This window comes from Triticum urartu, chromosome 2, assembly GCF_003073215.2.
Source record: "Triticum urartu cultivar G1812 chromosome 2, Tu2.1, whole genome shotgun sequence".
Lineage (NCBI taxonomy): Eukaryota > Viridiplantae > Streptophyta > Magnoliopsida > Poales > Poaceae > Triticum > Triticum urartu.
The window spans coordinates 619,244,141-619,261,965 of record NC_053023.1 but is presented as its reverse complement, the minus strand read 5'-3'; the positions used below and the strand labels follow the sequence as shown (position 1 = coordinate 619,261,965).

At 47.2% G+C, this 17,825-nt stretch overlaps 2 protein-coding genes across 3 annotated transcripts; both read right to left on the bottom strand.

Annotated features, from left to right (window-relative positions):
• Positions 1–5,774: 5,774 nt before the first annotated feature.
• Positions 5,775–7,192, bottom strand: LOC125539224 (homeobox-leucine zipper protein HOX22-like). Its single transcript, XM_048702606.1, has 2 exons — positions 6,595–7,192; positions 5,775–6,489 (listed from the first exon to the last, which is right to left on the bottom strand). Exons 1-2 carry the CDS (start codon positions 7,051–7,053, stop codon positions 6,163–6,165), a joined length of 786 nt encoding a protein of 261 aa, XP_048558563.1. The 5' UTR covers positions 7,054–7,192; the 3' UTR covers positions 5,775–6,162.
• Positions 7,193–10,362: 3,170 nt separating this feature from the next.
• On the bottom strand, positions 10,363–16,218 carry LOC125539223 (sphingoid long-chain bases kinase 1-like). 2 transcript variants are annotated; one of them, XM_048702605.1, is made up of 9 exons: positions 15,938–16,218; positions 14,937–15,473; positions 14,490–14,846; positions 13,454–13,547; positions 13,309–13,346; positions 13,077–13,223; positions 12,849–12,948; positions 10,905–11,857; positions 10,363–10,706 (listed from the first exon to the last, which is right to left on the bottom strand). In XM_048702605.1, exons 2-9 carry the CDS (start codon positions 15,348–15,350, stop codon positions 10,557–10,559), a joined length of 2,253 nt encoding a protein of 750 aa, XP_048558562.1. In that variant the 5' UTR covers positions 15,351–15,473; positions 15,938–16,218; the 3' UTR covers positions 10,363–10,556. The 2 variants fall into 2 exon arrangements, with proteins under 2 accessions (XP_048558562.1, XP_048558561.1); XM_048702604.1 differs by having other exon boundaries at positions 14,937–15,444; positions 15,938–16,217.
• Positions 16,219–17,825: the final 1,607 nt, after the last annotated feature.

The window sequence follows — 17,825 nt, the reverse complement described above, 5'->3', positions numbered from 1 at the left end:
TGCAATCTTAGATCAAAACACTATGGATGGATAATATGAACTGCCTAAATAATAATTCTTGAGCATCGAACAACCTGAGTAAACAAGCTGTTGGTCCTTTTGTCTTGTTTCTAAGGTGCAGACGATTCCATTTTACCGATCAGAGATAGGTGATTCAAGAACATTCCTTGATTTTGTCTTACACTTGCACGTCTTGCTTAGTTTATCTTCTTTTCATTTTGCGACGTTGCTGAAGTTTCTTCGACTCCAAGCCACCGTTCGCCTCAAAAGACAACACTTTGGCCGGCACGTCTGTTCCCGGGCACACTGAAAATTGACACTTACCAACCAAGCTCGTTTCTTTTTCGCGCGCATTGGCACTGCCCAAGCCAAGTAAAAAAAAGCTCTCTGCAGACCAAAGGAGACCCGGTACATGCACATCGAACAGCAACGGGGATCGGCCGGGGAAAGCCGCCGAAGTGCGCCGGCGACCGGGACGTCTTGTCTTGCGCGCGGCCGGTGATCGGGCGAGATGCGGTCGACGGGGTGGCACGCGGCGCGGGAAAAGGAGAGGAATCTCCCTTTGCCGGAGAGGCGACGCCGATGGGACGATCGACGCGTCCGAGGTCGACCGGGCCGCGGCTGGCGCCGGTGGCGCCACCGCGGCGCTACCTCGCCATCGGGACGGCGACGCCTGGTCGATCGGCGCTTCGGCGCTGCTCATCGCCGTCTCATCGCTGCCTTTGCCTCGTCTCCTTCAGGCGGCGGGCCAGCTCGCTGCTTTGATCGGCGCGCGCATGGACGTGCTTCCTCCTCGCCGGCTGCTCTCTTGCCGCCACAGCGGCACCGCTGATCAACCGAGTGGCTCCCGCTGAACCTGAAGCTTTTTCAGTAGTTGTTTGAGACGCAGCAGTCAGCGCATGCCAAAGTGTGAGCACTCGTGGGAAATATACTTAAGAGAAATAAGCTAACATATCGAATCAGCACTGTGATCAGATTCGGGCATGGACCTGAAAGCAGTGCCATAATAATCAAATCGTTGTGGCTCAAGGCCACGAGGGTTTGGGCGGTTAGCCACAGTAGGAGGCACTCGGCTTTACGCCGCGCCTTTCCGGCGTTCTAGAAGATTCCAGCAGCGGCAGAAGGGTTTAAGTAAGAGGAGGTTTCAGCTTTCGATCCGGAGCTTTCACTGGTAGACTCTTTTGCCTTCTTTGAACAAGTCGCGATCAAGTGGAAAAGCACTTGGAGATCGCTGAATCACTGATCAAAGCATAAAGTCTTCCCGGTAGCATCAGACCGGTGCGCGCGATTTGTCTCGTTCGAATTGGCTGAGCAGGGTGTTAAAAAAGAAACTACTCCAGTAGCTTAGAGTGTGCGAGCATCCGTGCTTCTTTTATACAGATCTGAAAGCACTTACAACGACCGTATCAGAACACTAACAATAAAACAACGGATCAAAAGATTGCGGTATCCCTATCACTATACGTGGACCTGTTTTTTCCTGGCAAAAGAGGCGTAGACATCACAGGCATTGAGATTCCTCTACCAGCTCCAATAGCATGAAATGGAAGTGCTTGTTATCTTAAGTTCTTTTTTATTTTTATTTTTTGAAGGGTTTTGCCTTGAGTTCTTGACCAACGTACATAATCCCTTCAAATACTACCACTAAGTAGAGCAACAAACTGTTGGAAATATTAGCACTTTTTCGACTAATCTAATCCAGGAGTATACATTAAGCATGGCAAATACGGTATGCATCTCATACCGATACCTAAGCATGTGAGCACGTACAGTACATAGAACCGAAACATCTATGAACAACATATATATGGCCAGCACATGAACGATCAAATAGGGGATGGACGAATCATACCCTCAGGTTGGCAGGCCAACGCGGCGGCGGCAGCGGCGGCCTTGGCATCGGCCGAGGCCTTCTTCTTGGAGTGAACTAAGTTAGGGTTCACTCCACTGAGAGGGAGTGAGTGAACTGATATAGGCCGTCGGATAGATGGGGCTCAGCTCATTCCTGCGACCCGCGGCGTGACGAGGCAAGGCGGACGGAGGAGGAGAAGCACACGTGTACAGCTCCTATTCCCAAGCTTCCAATAGCAAAGGGTGGAGCAACCCTTATAAAAATGTCTCATTTTTTTACCGTAGCAATATGGTACTAAACTTTTCACATTTCCCACCACTTATCATACACATGCTTGAGTCTTAAAAATTAACCAGAGATTATTGTTTTATATGGGCCTAAATCCATCCATAATCCATCACAAACTCTCAAGAGACCTGTAACACACCGATGGTCATGTTGCTAGCTTAATTGGAGAAAAATAACAATCAAGCCAGCCCGGGATTCTTGAGAAATACACAATTGACGACCATCTACACACATATAAGCCTTGACTAGCAGTCCCTATCCCAAATTCATTTCCGTGGTAAATCGGCACGACTTGTCCCGGTCGGAGCTGGTCAGTTCTCACCATAAACAAAGGCATGCACAGACCATACGATACGCAGTGGCCCGTATTTCTTCGCCGGAGATATTAAACCTGTGTCGTCATCCTCATCTTGCACGTCCACGGACGAACTGATCCGCCGGAGAGTTCTCGGGAACACGCTCTCCGGCCGGCCACATCATTTCACGTCGCCGTCATCCATGAGGACCCGTATCCACCATTCCACCACCCATTCGACCACCAGCCCAGAACGTTCTCGCTGTCCCCGGCCCAGAACTGGTTCCTCAGCAGTATTTCTTTCGTAAACTAATATAAAAACATTTAAAATATTAAAGTAGTGATCTAAAGTTTTTATATTAGTTTACAGAGAAAGTACCAAACACCATCCATCGATCGGACGAACGAATGGATGTTGCCATTCTTTTTTCTCTGTGCATTTTTTTTAAAACGGGGGCAAAAATATTTGCCTCATCGATTAATTAAAAAGAAGAGAATTGTCCAGTTAATTTATGAAAAACTGGGCGAAAACCGATCTGTGCATATATTGATACATATACAGTGATAAACGTAGTTTTGCAGCGGGGCAGCCAACGGGAACAAGGAGGAGGTCGACGGCGTGCGTGTCGAGTCGAATGTCTTCATGCTACTAGGCGCCAAAGACGAAAGTTTTGGCACGTATTCAGCTCCTGTGGATGGATGGAATCGCGACGTACGAGGCGACAACGACCTGCCGACCGCTACTCTACTCGTGGAGCAATGGCGTCTCTTTCCTCGACGTGTACTCCGCCCCAAGCGCTCCCGCCAGATCATCATCCTGCCCTGCGCCTGGCGTGGCCTGGTCATCATAAGCGAGAGACCCAGGGTTCAGGGGCGTTCATACTTTGATAACTCAACGATCAGGGGCGGTTAATTATCTAATGAAACGAATGACGTCTACGATGCGATTTGTGAACACGAATGATGGCGCCAATACACGTGTGTTCACCCGGCGAATATTTTTGAGAAATCATATATGGAACTAAAGTTCCGTGGAAACCTATTTTGAGCGAACGCTCTCAGATGTGTCGGATCCTCGCGAGAATCTGAAAGCGTTCGCTCCCACCGCCCTCGCGAGCGAACGGCAGAATGGTACCCTGCAAACCCCCTTCAGAGTGGACAACCCGAATTTTCTGTGTTTCTATCCATTTTGTAAATCATGAACAAGTGGTTATCTAAAGCATGGCAAATGGCAGCTATGTCAACTATAGCATGGCAAATTTATGTGTTTTTAGATTTTTACACATTGACAGTGCTATAACATGGCTAATTATGTGCGTTTTAGACTATTTACACATGACAATTATATAGTATGTTATAGCATGGCAACTCTGTTTTTCTTTCAAGACATGGCATCCCAACTTTTCACACTTTACCACGACAATTTCTATCTTGTAGCGTGACAATTCTCTAAACTGTAGCATGGTTAATTTTTGGACACGTGTAACAATTTTCTTTGTTCTATCATGATGACAATCCTCTTTTCTAGCATGGCAATTTTTTTATGCACAACATTTGTCATGTCCTCGTACCTATGGCACGACAATTCTCTCTTTCCACAATAATAGCAAAAATCTGAACATATGCCAAGTTTCTCTGGTTCCAACATGGTAATTCTCCGTATGAAAGGAGGAGGAAGGGGTCTGTGGTCCTTGATGAGTAGGACGCAAGGCATCGTTTGACCAAAGGAGCTCCCCAACACAGACGACGCTTGCAGGAGCCTCCCTAGGTGCATGATTGTTCCCTCCAGGAACACTGGGGAGGGCACGTTCCATCCCTATTAGGGTCCTTGTTTTTTTTTCATGTCTATTGTTTTAAAAACCTTTTGGTTCATATTTAAAATAAAAATGCACCAATGTTTCGCTAATCTTATATACAACAATACTTCCAAAATTGCAGTTTTAAATAAAAGTGATGCAATCTTAGATGGCTAAGGGCTACTGTAGCAGATCACTTATCCTCTAACTCGTCAAATGTTTTCCTAAACCTTAACTCCTCAAAATCGAGGAGTTAAAGAAAGTGGTCAGAACTAACCGAGCCCTCAAATTTAACTAGATCCCACATGGAAGTGTCTTTTCCTCCTCCTCCTCTTCTTCTTCCTTCTAGTGTCCCAGCTGGAGCAGCACCTCGGCCACGCACAACTCTGGCATGTCGCCCAGCCCTGACCCGCCGCCTCGCCAATGGCCTCCGCCATCGCTGTGCGGTTCGTTGCGCCCATGCCCATGCTGTCTAGCTCTACAATGTGAGGAATGGCATGTTGGATGAGGTCCCTGGCGGTGGTGCTCATGCCCAACATGACCGGGAAGAGCATCGGTTGGCTGAAGACGTTGAAAACCGTGGCGTGGTCACCAGCCTCTTGGAAGGCGTCGTGTCGTGCAACAACTCATACAGAAAGACACTGGACATCCACCAGTTGACGGCGCTGCCATGGTCGTTGCTGCGGGTGATTTTCGACACCAGGTACTCGTGTGCTGACAAAGGACCCAGAACAGCACGCAGATCGGTCAAATCTGCCACAGCTCCAACCAAATCTTTGTGCGCGGCAGCACGGGCGTCGACGCCGGGGTGTGGAGGCGACCGAGGGTTCCATTCCTAAGGTGGTAGGTGGCTGCGATGGCGATATGTGGCAACAAAGGCGGAAGGAGGAAGCGTCGTGCATGGGAGAGAAGAAGGAACATTTTGCTGAAAGTAGAAGGAATATTATTGGTGTGAACTTATGAGGCCTCTCAAAACTGAGAGAGTTGGGAATTTGTTTGGGTTAACCCCTCAATTTTTTTAGGAGTTAGCCGGATAGAAGTTCAGCTAGGTGCAGTTAGTGTCTCGGAAGAGAATATCTTGAGGAATGAACCGTTTTTTAGGGATCCGCTAGAGTTCCCCTAACATTAGCAAAAAATAAAATAAAATTGGGAGCAAGAGTAAAGGAAAACATATTAGCAGCATGTTTTTCCCCTGGGTGATTCACTAACAATCAACATACCAATCAAAAAGTTGAAAGTTTGAACTCCAATTAAGCGAGGGGTATCAATTCATCGGTTGTCTTAACTTTGCTTAAATCGGTCACATTTCTTAGGTTTTGAATCAGGCTTTAACCAAACTTATCTCTTAAGTCGATCTATATAACCACATATTGTACCAAATTTTCTCTAAAGTTGCACACCTTAAAACAGTGCAATTTTAGGCGTTAATGTTAAGATTTTCTAGAAGCGGGCTGCAGAAAGTTAATTAGCGAAACGGCTAACCATGATGAACGTTTGGAGAATCCTAGACAAGAACCTACTGCCGATGCTCCACACGAGATTCTAAAGTTGAGAAGCAGTATTTTGTAGTATTATCAATTGATGGATCGGTCCTACCTCCAACATTTGAATTCACAGCGGGTGCAACAACAAACAGAAGCTGATGCAAACTCCACCAATGATCTCTAACTCGCAACATTTTAGCAGCATCCGAATCCCTGATCCCATTGGCTGGGCGGTCGCCTCCATGGTTTCAGGTCACTTCTCTGGATTCAGGTGCATCACCCTCTGTCTTACACGGACCCACCCGTCATTGCCGCGCCCCCGTTCGCCTCTCTCGCATGTATCCCCAACCAGATGGGAAATCGAGCACAACATGCACGTACGCACGTGAAGCTACACACACAAGCCGCCTACGTGGGTTCACAACATGTATATACTACTCCAGGGCCTCAAGCCACCGCGTTCCACTCGACGGGCGGCCACGGCCACGGCTCCCACAGCTCCGGCGTGGCGCAGAAGGACTCCGGGAAGACCGCCCCGTCGTAGTGGAGGTGGTCGTCGCACTCGGACTCCACCGACGCCGAGACGTCCGCCGGCGTGCCGCACGCCGTCCCGCCGAGCACGCAGCTCTCGGGGGGCTCGACGTCGACGACGTTCCTCTTGTCGTCGTCCAGCTCCCGGCCGCCTCCGTTGCAGCTGCTGCTGCTGGCGGTGGCGGTCGCCGCGCCACCGCCGCCGCCGTCCCTCTCCCTCAGCCTCTCGCTCAGCTCCTGCAACTGCACACACGTACGTACGTACTCCAGTTAGCAGCTGGATTAAGTACTATCGGCAAGAAGCCAAGAAGAGATTAAGAATACGTGCGCAGCGATTAGATTAGCTACCTGTGCGGCGAGGGCGAGCTTCTCGTGCTTGAGGGACTCGACGCGGGAGTGGAGGGCGTCGTAGTCGGCGCGGAGGGCGGCGAAGTCGTGCTCCAGCTGCTTGGAGCGCCACCGCGCGCGCTTGTTCTGGAACCAGATGGCCACCTGGCGCGGCTGCAGGCCCAGCTCGCGCGCCAGCTCCGCCTTCTCCCGGGGCTCCAGCTTGGCGTGGTGCGCGTGGAACATGGACTCCAGCGACCGTGTCTGCTCCTCCGTGAACCGCCGCTTCCTCTCCGCCCCCCGACCCCCGCCGCCCCTCCCCACGAAGCACAGCTGCTCCTCCATCTCCATCTCCATCTCCATCTCCATCTCCATGCCCATGCCCATCATCGGCGCGCACAGCTGCTGCTGCGCCGGCAGCGACGCCGGCGGAGGCATCAGGAACTGCTGCTGCTGCTGGTGATGGTGGTGGTAATCCATGCCGACCGACCCAGTGGGCCGCCACTGCTCTGCTCCGACCGGTCGCTGCTCTCCTCTGCTCTGCTGGATGGATCCCCTCCCTACGCTATGCCGTCCGTCCCTTCCTCCTTCCTCTGTCTCTCGGCGCCGGGAGGCCCGTTTTATACCGGCGGGCGGCGTTACGTGTCCGCGCTGCGCGAGACGCGAACATGTGGTCTTCGCGACGGCGGATAAAGAAACCTCCCCATCCGGGCCCACGCGGCCTGACACTGCGCGAAAGCCGCTTTCGCGCCCCGGGCCAAGTGTCGCGGATCCAGCGGCGCCAGAGGCTGCGCCCACCACGGCGCCCCCATGTCTATCCTCCCGCCTCGAGATCGGCACCCGAAACGTGGCCACGGGTGCAAAGATCTTGCTTCTCCTCCTCCTCCTTCCGCTCACTCAAGGCTTCCTTCCGGCCTACGAATTGCAAGCCTCTACCGGACGAGTAATTTTCGTTCGTTTATTTCTCTCTACCTATGTGTGTCTGTCCACGCCACGGAACCTCTTGCATTTTCATCTACTACGAATCGATCGATCGGCTGCACGGGAAAGGATCAGCACTACGTAGTACTACTCCGGTGGTGTATCATGGGGCGGGCTTGCCGGCCAATGGGTGGTGGAAAGGTGTGCGCCTTGGTGTTCCACGGGGAGACGGGGACGGGCGCGGGAGGAGGAACAGGTAGGACCAATGGCCGTGCGCGCTCCGTCGGGGGGCTGCACGCGTCGCCGTCGCGGCGCCAGGTGTGCGGGGGCTTCCGCCGGAAGGGGCGTCGAGGTGGCGCGCCGCGTTTGTCCCGTTCGCCGGGCCGATGCACGCAGCACGCCACTCAGCTAGCGCGTTGGCGGGTCTTGTCGCCTGTTGTCGCCTGGCGCCTCTGTGCGTTCTACTACTACTCCCAGTTTACCACTCGATTGATCGTTTACCAGGAAGGGACATCACCATGTCAAAAAAAGAAAGAAAAGAGAGAGAGAGAGAGAGAGAGAGAGAGAGAGAGAGAGAGGAAGGGACATCATGGTAACTCAAGATAAACAGATACGGTGAAGCGAAGCGAACGTGATAGGCGAGCACTTGCGGGGTCAGTGCGGGGAGCAGAGGTTATCCCCGACCGATCGTTCTCCACCCGGAGGCCGGCGATTCGCTGCCCCCGACCTCCCACGATCCAAACGTGCTAGAGCAGATCAGGCAAGTTAAAAGCGGTGACCCGGTGCGACTGAACTGCCTTTATTTGTTGAACGCTCGTAGTAGTGCGCTGGTGGAGTTCTTCCGGCTTCGGTAACGGCGGGCGCGGGTCGGGTCATTTCGAGCCGCAGTGTAGCACGACACAAAAGTTGATAGCACGCCAAGACCAGGCTACGACTGCCACTGCCGGTTAGTGTCGATCATTCGAACTATGGATAGTTTTTTTTTCTACTGAGAAACACAGTACAAACGCAACCGCTCACAGCGATCGGGCCGGCGCCCAAGCGGTGCCAAGCTGCTGTTGCACGGGCAGGGTCAGCTGGGTAGCTGTCCGTGGTGACCACCGTGATTAATCGCGGCGAGGACTTACTCGAGTGCAGTAGCAGGCTAGGAGGGAGAGGTGTGCAAGGTACGTAGTAGAAGGCACAGTTATTACACGGACAGGCTAGGCGACCGGCCGGGACCAGGAGGGAGAGGAGGAGGAGGAGAAGGGGCGCGCGCGCGGCGGCGGCGGGGCCACCGCGGACGTCGACGGCCGGCCGGACAGAGGCAGCCACACGTACGCGCGCGAGTGGGCGCCGGGCGGGGGCGGCACACGCGGCGCCGCGCGAGTGGCGAGGCGGGTCGGCGTCGCGCGCTACCCGTGGCTGGTGCGCGCGTCGGCGTCGCGCCAGTTTCTGTGGAGAGATGGAAAGCTTGGCCGCGTGGCCACAGTCGCGCACGCCTTCCCTTCCTCCCGAGCTCGTGCCTCGTGGGGGTTCATGGCGCCATCTGGTGTGCTACGATTTAAATTCCGCTGGTCCTGGGGATCGAGACGGGGGCGCGGGAAGGAGTTCGACCCGTCCGTGTTTCATTTTCGTTCGTGTATGCATGCATGGTACTGTGCGCCGGCTCAATCTGCTGCCTACCTACCTCCTTTTTCGTTTGTGTATGTATGCTAGTACTGTGCGCCTGTATCTGCCTACCCTCTTTAAGATCAGTCACGTGAAGGGATGAACGATCCTATCCGTAGGCAATTTGAGTCTGAAATCTACATGTTCTTGCGGTATTTGTTTCTACTACTTGTCATGAGCCAGGAAGTGAGGGCACGTACAATAATACTATCTTAAAAGTATCACATAGGATAAATGCTAAGGTGAAGAGAGAGAAATTATAAAAGGAGATAATTCATTGTAGACATCTTTTTATTGTTATCTCTAAATTACATGCAAGGTTTAAGATAACACCGTCTTAACAACCACTGTACATGCCATGTTGATGTCTGTCACGAGTTTTCATCTGATTCTGTTTCTTCCGGTTCATGTTTTCCGGGGGCCTAACACGAGATCCTGATAATGCACGTGGCAAAATCAAGTATGATATACTACTTAACACGAGATCCTTTTCTTAGTTTATATTTACTTCAAAAGCAAGACAGTCCAACCAAATGGAGAAGGAAAGCACCTTTGCTAAGCAGCAGTAGTGGTCAGGCTAAGTTATTCTGCAAAGCGATACCACTTTGCGTTGCGCTAAATCGCACTAATCAGCGCAATTTTTGTAAGTTTTGTCGTAGTTGATTAGTAGGCCCTACCAGATTGCTTGCGGCATCCCCTCTTATTGAATCTTTTTAAGTTTGACCCCCGACCACGGCGCACCTTCTCCAATCAGGGAGCCGTTGCGTATTAGAGAACCATATCCGCACACGAGTTTGCTGTCAGGCCTCTGAAAAACCGTCACAATTTCACACGTTAGTCGGATGTTTTTTCTTAGGCTTTGGCTTCCCATCCAATGGTACCACTACAGCTGTTCCCGGGTGAGCTCATGTCCAAGACTAATCAGAGCGACAAACATGCAAGCAACATGTTTTGATTAGCAGTCAAGGATGGTACACACGATGACTAAAATCTGAACCTGTTTTGGTCTCGAAAACCTCTGCATCTGAATAATGTTGGCAAATGATGTGAAGTTGTTCTGCAAAGCATTAGGGGATTATATATACTGTACATAGGAACTGGCTTTATATATCCTAGTCATGGGCAGGCAATTCACAAGCTGCCGTCAACAAACTCCTCTATCGTCGAAAGGGAAAACGCAGCATTAGTAGATGTCAACAAAAATAAGATCAGATCAGATAAAAAGAACTGAGGTATCCCCTCTATAATCACTCAAATATACAGAACCGTCACAACATTGTCTGACCAACCAGTCACCCGCACCCTCATTGGCAAGTAAACGATAATATAGACAACTCAAAATCAACTGTTACAAGTGACAACAGATCATACAGCGCCTCAAAAACTCGTGAAGCTCAGCAGACTCGTGGTGCTTAAATAGGCTGTTTACATTGCCGGCCAATAAGCCTGCACTGCTCCGGTAGCATGGAGCAGACTACCTGCCCCTTGACGCGGCAGAGCTCCCCGTCTATCCCACAGCCATTGTGGGTGTTTGCACCAGGTTTAACCTTGACTGATTTCACCTGTCAATGTCGGACCAGCAGTTAAGACCGAGTCAGTGTTGTTACTAGAAGCAAACAATTATACTGTGTAAAAGGAAGTAATATTTCTGACAAAAATGAACCCCACCCCACCCCCGACGTCAAATGGAAGCTCTTCAAAAAGCACAAATGGAACATGGCAGAAAAATAACTTGAGCAAGGACAGAAGTGGCATGATACCTTCACATATTCCACATATGGTAAAGAAAGGTGGCGACCAAATTGCAGTAGTATGAAAAATCTCAACAGCTTCCATCTCCCCCTTCCGCCAACTAAAAGTAAGTCCAGACTGTTGTCATCATGGCTCGCATTTGGCGCGACAATCTGGGAACTTTGAACTGTTTTGCATGAGTGGTTACATACTAGGACACCAAGAAAGTGCCCCTTCCTGACAACCCATTTCTCATCCAAATTCGGCACAAGTTCCATAGATGTTCCGATTTCTATATCTTCTGGTGGTTCAGGAAGTTCGATAGGGTGGTCAGGCTCCCAAGTTGGCTCTGTGTCCCATCTTGGCCCAGTGTCCCACTTTGGTTCATTGTCCCAAATAGGTCCTGGATCTGATATTGTCGAGGAAATGTCCTCCTTATCATGCATTGAAGGGGCTGCCCAAGATAACCGTGTGTCATTAGAAGCTGTGACACCAACTGAATTTCTATCGGTCCTTGTTTTGGACCTCGTTCTTGGCCAGTATGATGCATGATGCTGTTGAGGGCGTAGGACTTCTTCTGGTTCCGAAACAATGTTGCTTCTGCCCATAGATTGCCGTTTTGCTTTTGGATCAAGACCACGAACATACTCTGACGGTTCACTGCTTGCCGCTGTACCACCTGATGTGTCAAAGTCCCCAAGAGACATCCTACTTGGAGTCATGATAGAGTCAATACTTGAAAAACTGGAAGCTCGTGGAAATCCTTCTCTTTTTGATCGACTGCGCATTACATCTGTATAGACATCAGACAATTCAACTTTGTCTTGTCCTGTACCTTTTCCATGCCCGGACATGTCCTTGGACAAAGGAAGATATTCTAACTCATAGAAGTAACTTGGTAGACACAAAAATTTGAGTACTCCAGCCACAAAATATCGAAGAGGGCCAAATCTCTTCTGGTATTTCTCGGAAAGTTCCAGGACTGCAGCAAAGTTGAAATAGTTTTTCAGCTCAGTAAACTTTTTCAGTGCTATGCCATGCTGCACTTCTGCAAATACTTGATAGTAGACAAATAAACTAAATTTCTATGTTTGCAGTTATGGCTGATAAGGGTACATTAGTAAATTAGTAATTAAGAACCATACGCAGATCTTGAAACTCATTAAGAATAGACTTACGAGGACAAAACTACATCATTTACTCAGGGAACTTCAGATCGAATGCAAACTTACAAAAAGCAAATTAAAAGTGGGTTATCATATGCTGTTACTGTTGACGAAGTCCTCGAAATTAAAAATGCACTACAAAAAACAGCTACTAAAAATACTTATTACTGATATTAAAAAAATCAGAATCAGATCCATGTTTGACTATCTGTGGAATCATTATATACTCATGCAGTTCGTAAGATGCCATTTTAGACATTGACATGGTTATCAATATGCATGTTTGTATAAAACTATGAAATTTTATAGGTGCATGTTAGTATAAAATTATGAAATTTTATATTATGAAAACGTTTTCATGAAAATTCTAAGGTACTATTTTCTCCTTACCAATCTAAATATTTGTCTATGTATAGTAGTCAAAATTAGAAAAGTTTGTTGTATGATTGTCATTTATTTTTACAGACAGAGAAAGTATGTCATACAGTATTACTCTTGTTGTTTTAGACATTAGACATTGACATGGTCTCCAAAATGTAACTTTGACAATTAATATCAATTGCAATCTATGTATAAAACCCAACGAAACTGTATATCATGGAAGTAATTATCAAGATAAATTTCCGCATAGGATTTTCAAGTATCAATCTAAATCTTTAGAGATGTTGGTAGGCAGAGTTTCTAAAGTTTGACTTTGCAAATGTCCAACAACAAGTTTTAGGGAACTGTGGAGGAGTATATCAGAAGAAACGTGATAAATAGTGAAACAAAATAAATGTGAAAGCACATTTGCAGTTACCAACTTACCATCACTAACAAAACCATAGTATGAAACAGTTGTGCCGAAATGTATTAGCCCGGATTGGAGCCACTCAACAGCCAATATGTCTAGGGTTGTAAAGCCACCCTGTTACCAAGGGATAGTTCTTGTGAGAAAAGTTTAAAAGTGATAAACTAATTTTGTAAAAGGTGAAAGTGAGAACATAAGCTGAAATTCCGTTCTTCATGTAAGAAGTTGTGATAAATTTGGCATACCTTAACAATCAACAATGAAGCAGAAATAGGATCCTTAACTCCCAGAACAGTCCAAATAAGTGAGTTGTCCGATCCTGCTGGGATTATTCCAACTGGAATTGACACAGCTTCTGTTCTATCGCTTCTGGTGAGAAGACCGTTGAACACCTGCAAAATTATCAATGTTCAGCTAACATTTAAGTCACTGCATGACTACACATATAAAATAGTGATATGAATATTATGTGCAAACCTCATTTACTATTCCATCACCGCCAACACAGACAATCCCTACAAAGATAGAATAAAAAAATCAAGGCATTAATTAGACCAGCTGCAATGGTTGCCTCTATATTGGCCTTACCTAAACTACTTAAAAACATGCGTAAAGTTTATACCATCAGGGAATGCGCCAAAATCAAAAGTAGACGCGAGAGACTTCGCATGACCAGCGTGAGTAGTTTTAACTACTTCCATGTGAAAACCTGCAAGCTACACCAGATCACAGGGGATTAGTTGCTGGAGGTAAACAATATAAAACTTACATAGTTAAGAATAAGAGGGCCTAATATTTATATATGATAGGAAGAATCCATAAATCAGCGCATCAAATCGCCAATATTCATCATAAACAGGAGCTTAGAAATTTCAGCTTATGCAACTATCTTCTAAATAATCTACAGAAAACGAGATCAGAAGTACCCAAGTTAGCTCATTTCAAAGTGAATAACTCATGTGAGTTCTACAAGATTACAACAGTCGATTTCATGCTGCCACGGGAGAGGAATTAAAATGCTAATCATATTGCCGAAACATTTTCCCTGTGGAATTTAACAGAGCTATTTGTTCCTGTTCAATTACTGTATTCCTTATTTTCCACCTTTACTATTACAGGTTGAAATTAATAAGAAGCTGAAATACTCCCTGCTTTCCTGTTATTTTAAAATTTGTGTACTCAAACTTAACCACAAATATGTTTAAGACTACCCCAATATCTATATGAAAATTACTCCCTCTGTAAACTTTTATAAGACGTTTTAGGTCACTGATTCCAATATAAACCTAACCACCAATATGTTTTAAGACTACCCCGATTATCTTATAAAAGTTTACAGAGGTAGTACATCAGTAAATTTTTTGTTAAAGTATTATCATATTATTATAATTTATCATATAAACCTATGAATAGTAAGGGTCAAAGTTAAATATCAAATACACTAAAAGGCCAAGAACATAACAGTATAACTTAAGAAACAACAGACGAGAGTACTATCATCTTCTTCATGAGATTTCCACAAGGCTGAAGACCAAATGGTCAATAGAGGTTTCATGAAGCAAGTTTATCACCAGACAGATATATACAGTCGCTTCGAATATTGCTTTTAAAAGCAGTGCAAAAGGTAGAAGTTTTACATTGAAACCATCAAAAGTTACCTTAAATATAGGTTCTGCTTTTTCATGGAAAACTTTAATTGATCGACCATGTCCAGAACGAGGGTTCAATATAACAAGTATTCTCTGCGGAGTTCTGCATTTGATTGGCGGGTAATCAAATAGAACCCCACCAAGGGGGGCATCTGTGTCTTGCTTAATACTGGATGTTGCAGGATGAGGCAGTACATTAATGTATATGTTTTGTTCTGCAAAGCATGTTACCCACAAAATGGCCTCGTCTAGTGTAGAGGCCATAAACCGGAAGTCCTTCCGAGCTCTATGTGCCTTTCCAAATAGAGAGTTCTTAGCAGGATATGCATGTAAAGTAAAATGTTGGAGGCCAGAATTATAAGATACCTGCGAAGATACAAACACGTCACACAAAATCACGGGATTGTCAACTGGGCCAAATAACAATTGAAGTGCATCTTGGTCTCTGAAACTTACAGAGATGACATCCTCAAGGCTGAGTACAGTAGAACCCCATATAAGGGCTTTACTTGTGAGTCTTGCATCAGTTGTATCAGCTTTCTTGTTTGATGACAGATGACCATCCGCCCCTATACTTTTATTTTTCCTGTCATAAAACAGTTTGCCAGAATAGACTTCGAAACCTACAAAATTGGACCTCTCATCCACCGTATCAGTTCTACGCTCATGGTTTTTACCCTTTTTGGCATCTTTATTGTCAACAGCCACATGCTTTTGCCTCAAAGATCTAGATTTGCCTCTTTTCTCTGGAAATACAGTGGGGGAAGATTGTTGCCCAGCTGACTTTTGAGAACGCCGGCTACTGGAACGGCGGCTGGATTTCTGAGATGAGTTTCTGGATGTTGGATTCTCTAGATCAGTTGCGTCCATCTCTTTGTTTTAAGCAGGACCTTAAGAGCATCGGAACGGGTAAGGGGTTTGATACAGCTTAAGAAGAGTATGGCACATGATGACCCCAGTTGCCCTGTGAAAGGATTGGCATAATTAAATAATCTGCGACAAAAGAGAAACAGCACAAATATAAGTAAGATGCATATATATAGCTGGTAACTGCTCATTGCTTCCCATGTTTCAAAAGCATGTGTTCAGGGCAAACGAGCACATATGAGCTTCATCCCCCGAAGACTGATAGCCACAAAAGGGCAGCTCCTCACTAGTACTGCTGGAATATCTGAAGTGATGATATATTATGCCTAATATCCGCTAAACTGTCTAGTACCCTAGAATACCTTTTTGTGAGACTTCAAACAATTCAACTCCTATAGCCGTACAAATTCAGATCTCCACAACCACATGTGCTACAACGCATTTCCAGGTCTCGAATTCGTGGTTTGATACAGAGATATGGGGAGCACGACGGGGCGGATCTAGATTGTTTGGAGGGTGCGCACCGGCACGCGAAAAATTTACAGGATCAGTTCGGGTCAAGTAATCACCGAATGACCAAAAGCTCGTACCTCAAAAACCAGTGTCCGGGATTGCGGACGGGGCGGAGACGGCAGCTACGCGGTGAAGTAGGAGCGGGGGCGGCGATGGCGGCGACGCGCGTCAGCGGCGGGGTTGTTGGGGGAGCACAGCGGTGGTGGACTATAGGGGAGATTGGGTAGGGCAGAGCATGAGAGCAGCGTGGCGGAGGAAGGGATCGGGGAGGAAGAGGAAAGGCACAGGAGGGTGGAGAGGAAAAGTCCGTCTAGCTGGGGAGGAGGAGGACTGGAGGAGTGGAGTTTTCTGATGGTTCAAATCGGTGGCTGGCACGACTGGGTGATTTGATGGTAGATGGAGGGTGTGCAGATTCTGACTGCATCAGAAATTATTGTATTGTGTCAGATGGATGGTAAAGACAAGAACTTTGTACACTGGTACTCGTTTGTTATCCGAAAATACCCAGGGTCTAGGCGTTGTATAATCACACATAGATAGAAATATGGATCTTGAGTCAATAATCTCTTTGCCATTTGTTCGAAAAAGAAATAACTTTGTTCTTTGCACTCTTCATCGGCTCGAGCCTATTGCGTAGGGGGGTGGGGAATTTGATGAGAGCGCGTGCAAGTATTGACGATTTGAAGGCATCGCCGCTAATGAGTCAATTTTAGGTTGGTATTACGATCCACTTTGTTTATTGGGCATAAGATGGAGGGTTGAGCAATACCCTCCTTGCCATAAATATCTTTGACGTGTGATTTTTAGCGCAACTGCTGCTTCAACGTTGGAACTCATTGTTACCATAATTGCTCGTTTCCTCTTACAGGTCGTCATTCTTCTTTGTCGTGTAGCAGTACTCTCATTACACGACTAGGGTCCCCGCCCCCTCCCGCGCATGTCTCGCGCACGCTGCTTGTATGAATAGTATGCCATTATTGAGCCAGACTGTTGCAACACCGTGGCAGCACACCATTTTGCAATGTGATGAAAAAGGTAGAAAAATTGACGAGGTGCAAACAATTAAAAGGTTTCCAGTAAAGGGAACCGCTCGAGACCACCGCCACCACTACTCACTTCCTTGTCGTAGCCCCTGTCGTCGTCTCTCTGTTTGTTGTGTAGTGGCCTTCATTTATACTTCACTTGGGCAAAGACCACCCCCGATAGAGATAATTTCATTAGCGGCATTCTCTATGATCATGACACTTCATCATCATCGCTCTTTTTCATCACTCCCATTTCAATGACCACCTTCCGACGACAAAACTGTGCTTCTTTTGTGCGTGCTCGATGAGGCAGAGCCTTTCTCGTCTTCTTTTCACTCTGTCCTGGGTAATGCCCACCCTTCGTGTGAGTGTTGGATGTCACAGTGTTGGTAGTGGCACAGCTCTTTGATGTGACTACTCGTGGTTTGCCCCAGCCGGTGGTTCCTGTGTTGTCTTGGTGGAACTCTCATGTATCCTTTAAAGTCCGCCTCTTTGCTGTCTTCTAGCATGTTGTGCCATCTCGGCAGCCTCACCTATGTTTCTAGTGGCGCCCTCTATGTGGTTATGACGTAACTTATGTTGCATCAAACAATCACCTGCACCTATCTGATGTTTAAGAGGTCGTTCTTTGTGTTGTGTTGTGTTGTAACTATGTCTTGATGTTTTCCTTCTTGTATACTTGTCTCTGCAGGATGTGTGTGTGTCCCTAGGGTTGTTTAGGTTTTCGATCCAGACTTCCTTATAAACTAAAACTTTGATTTATGACTCCTCCACTAACTATAGGTGAAAGGACGACATGAGGTCATACCTATATAATGTGAGGACATCAAATAAACTCGATAAAGGGTGAATTTTATTGGCTCAAAATGAAGCATCAAGAGGATACAAACACAATGAGCACACCCAGCCTCTGCATAATTAGGATGCACACAACCAACAC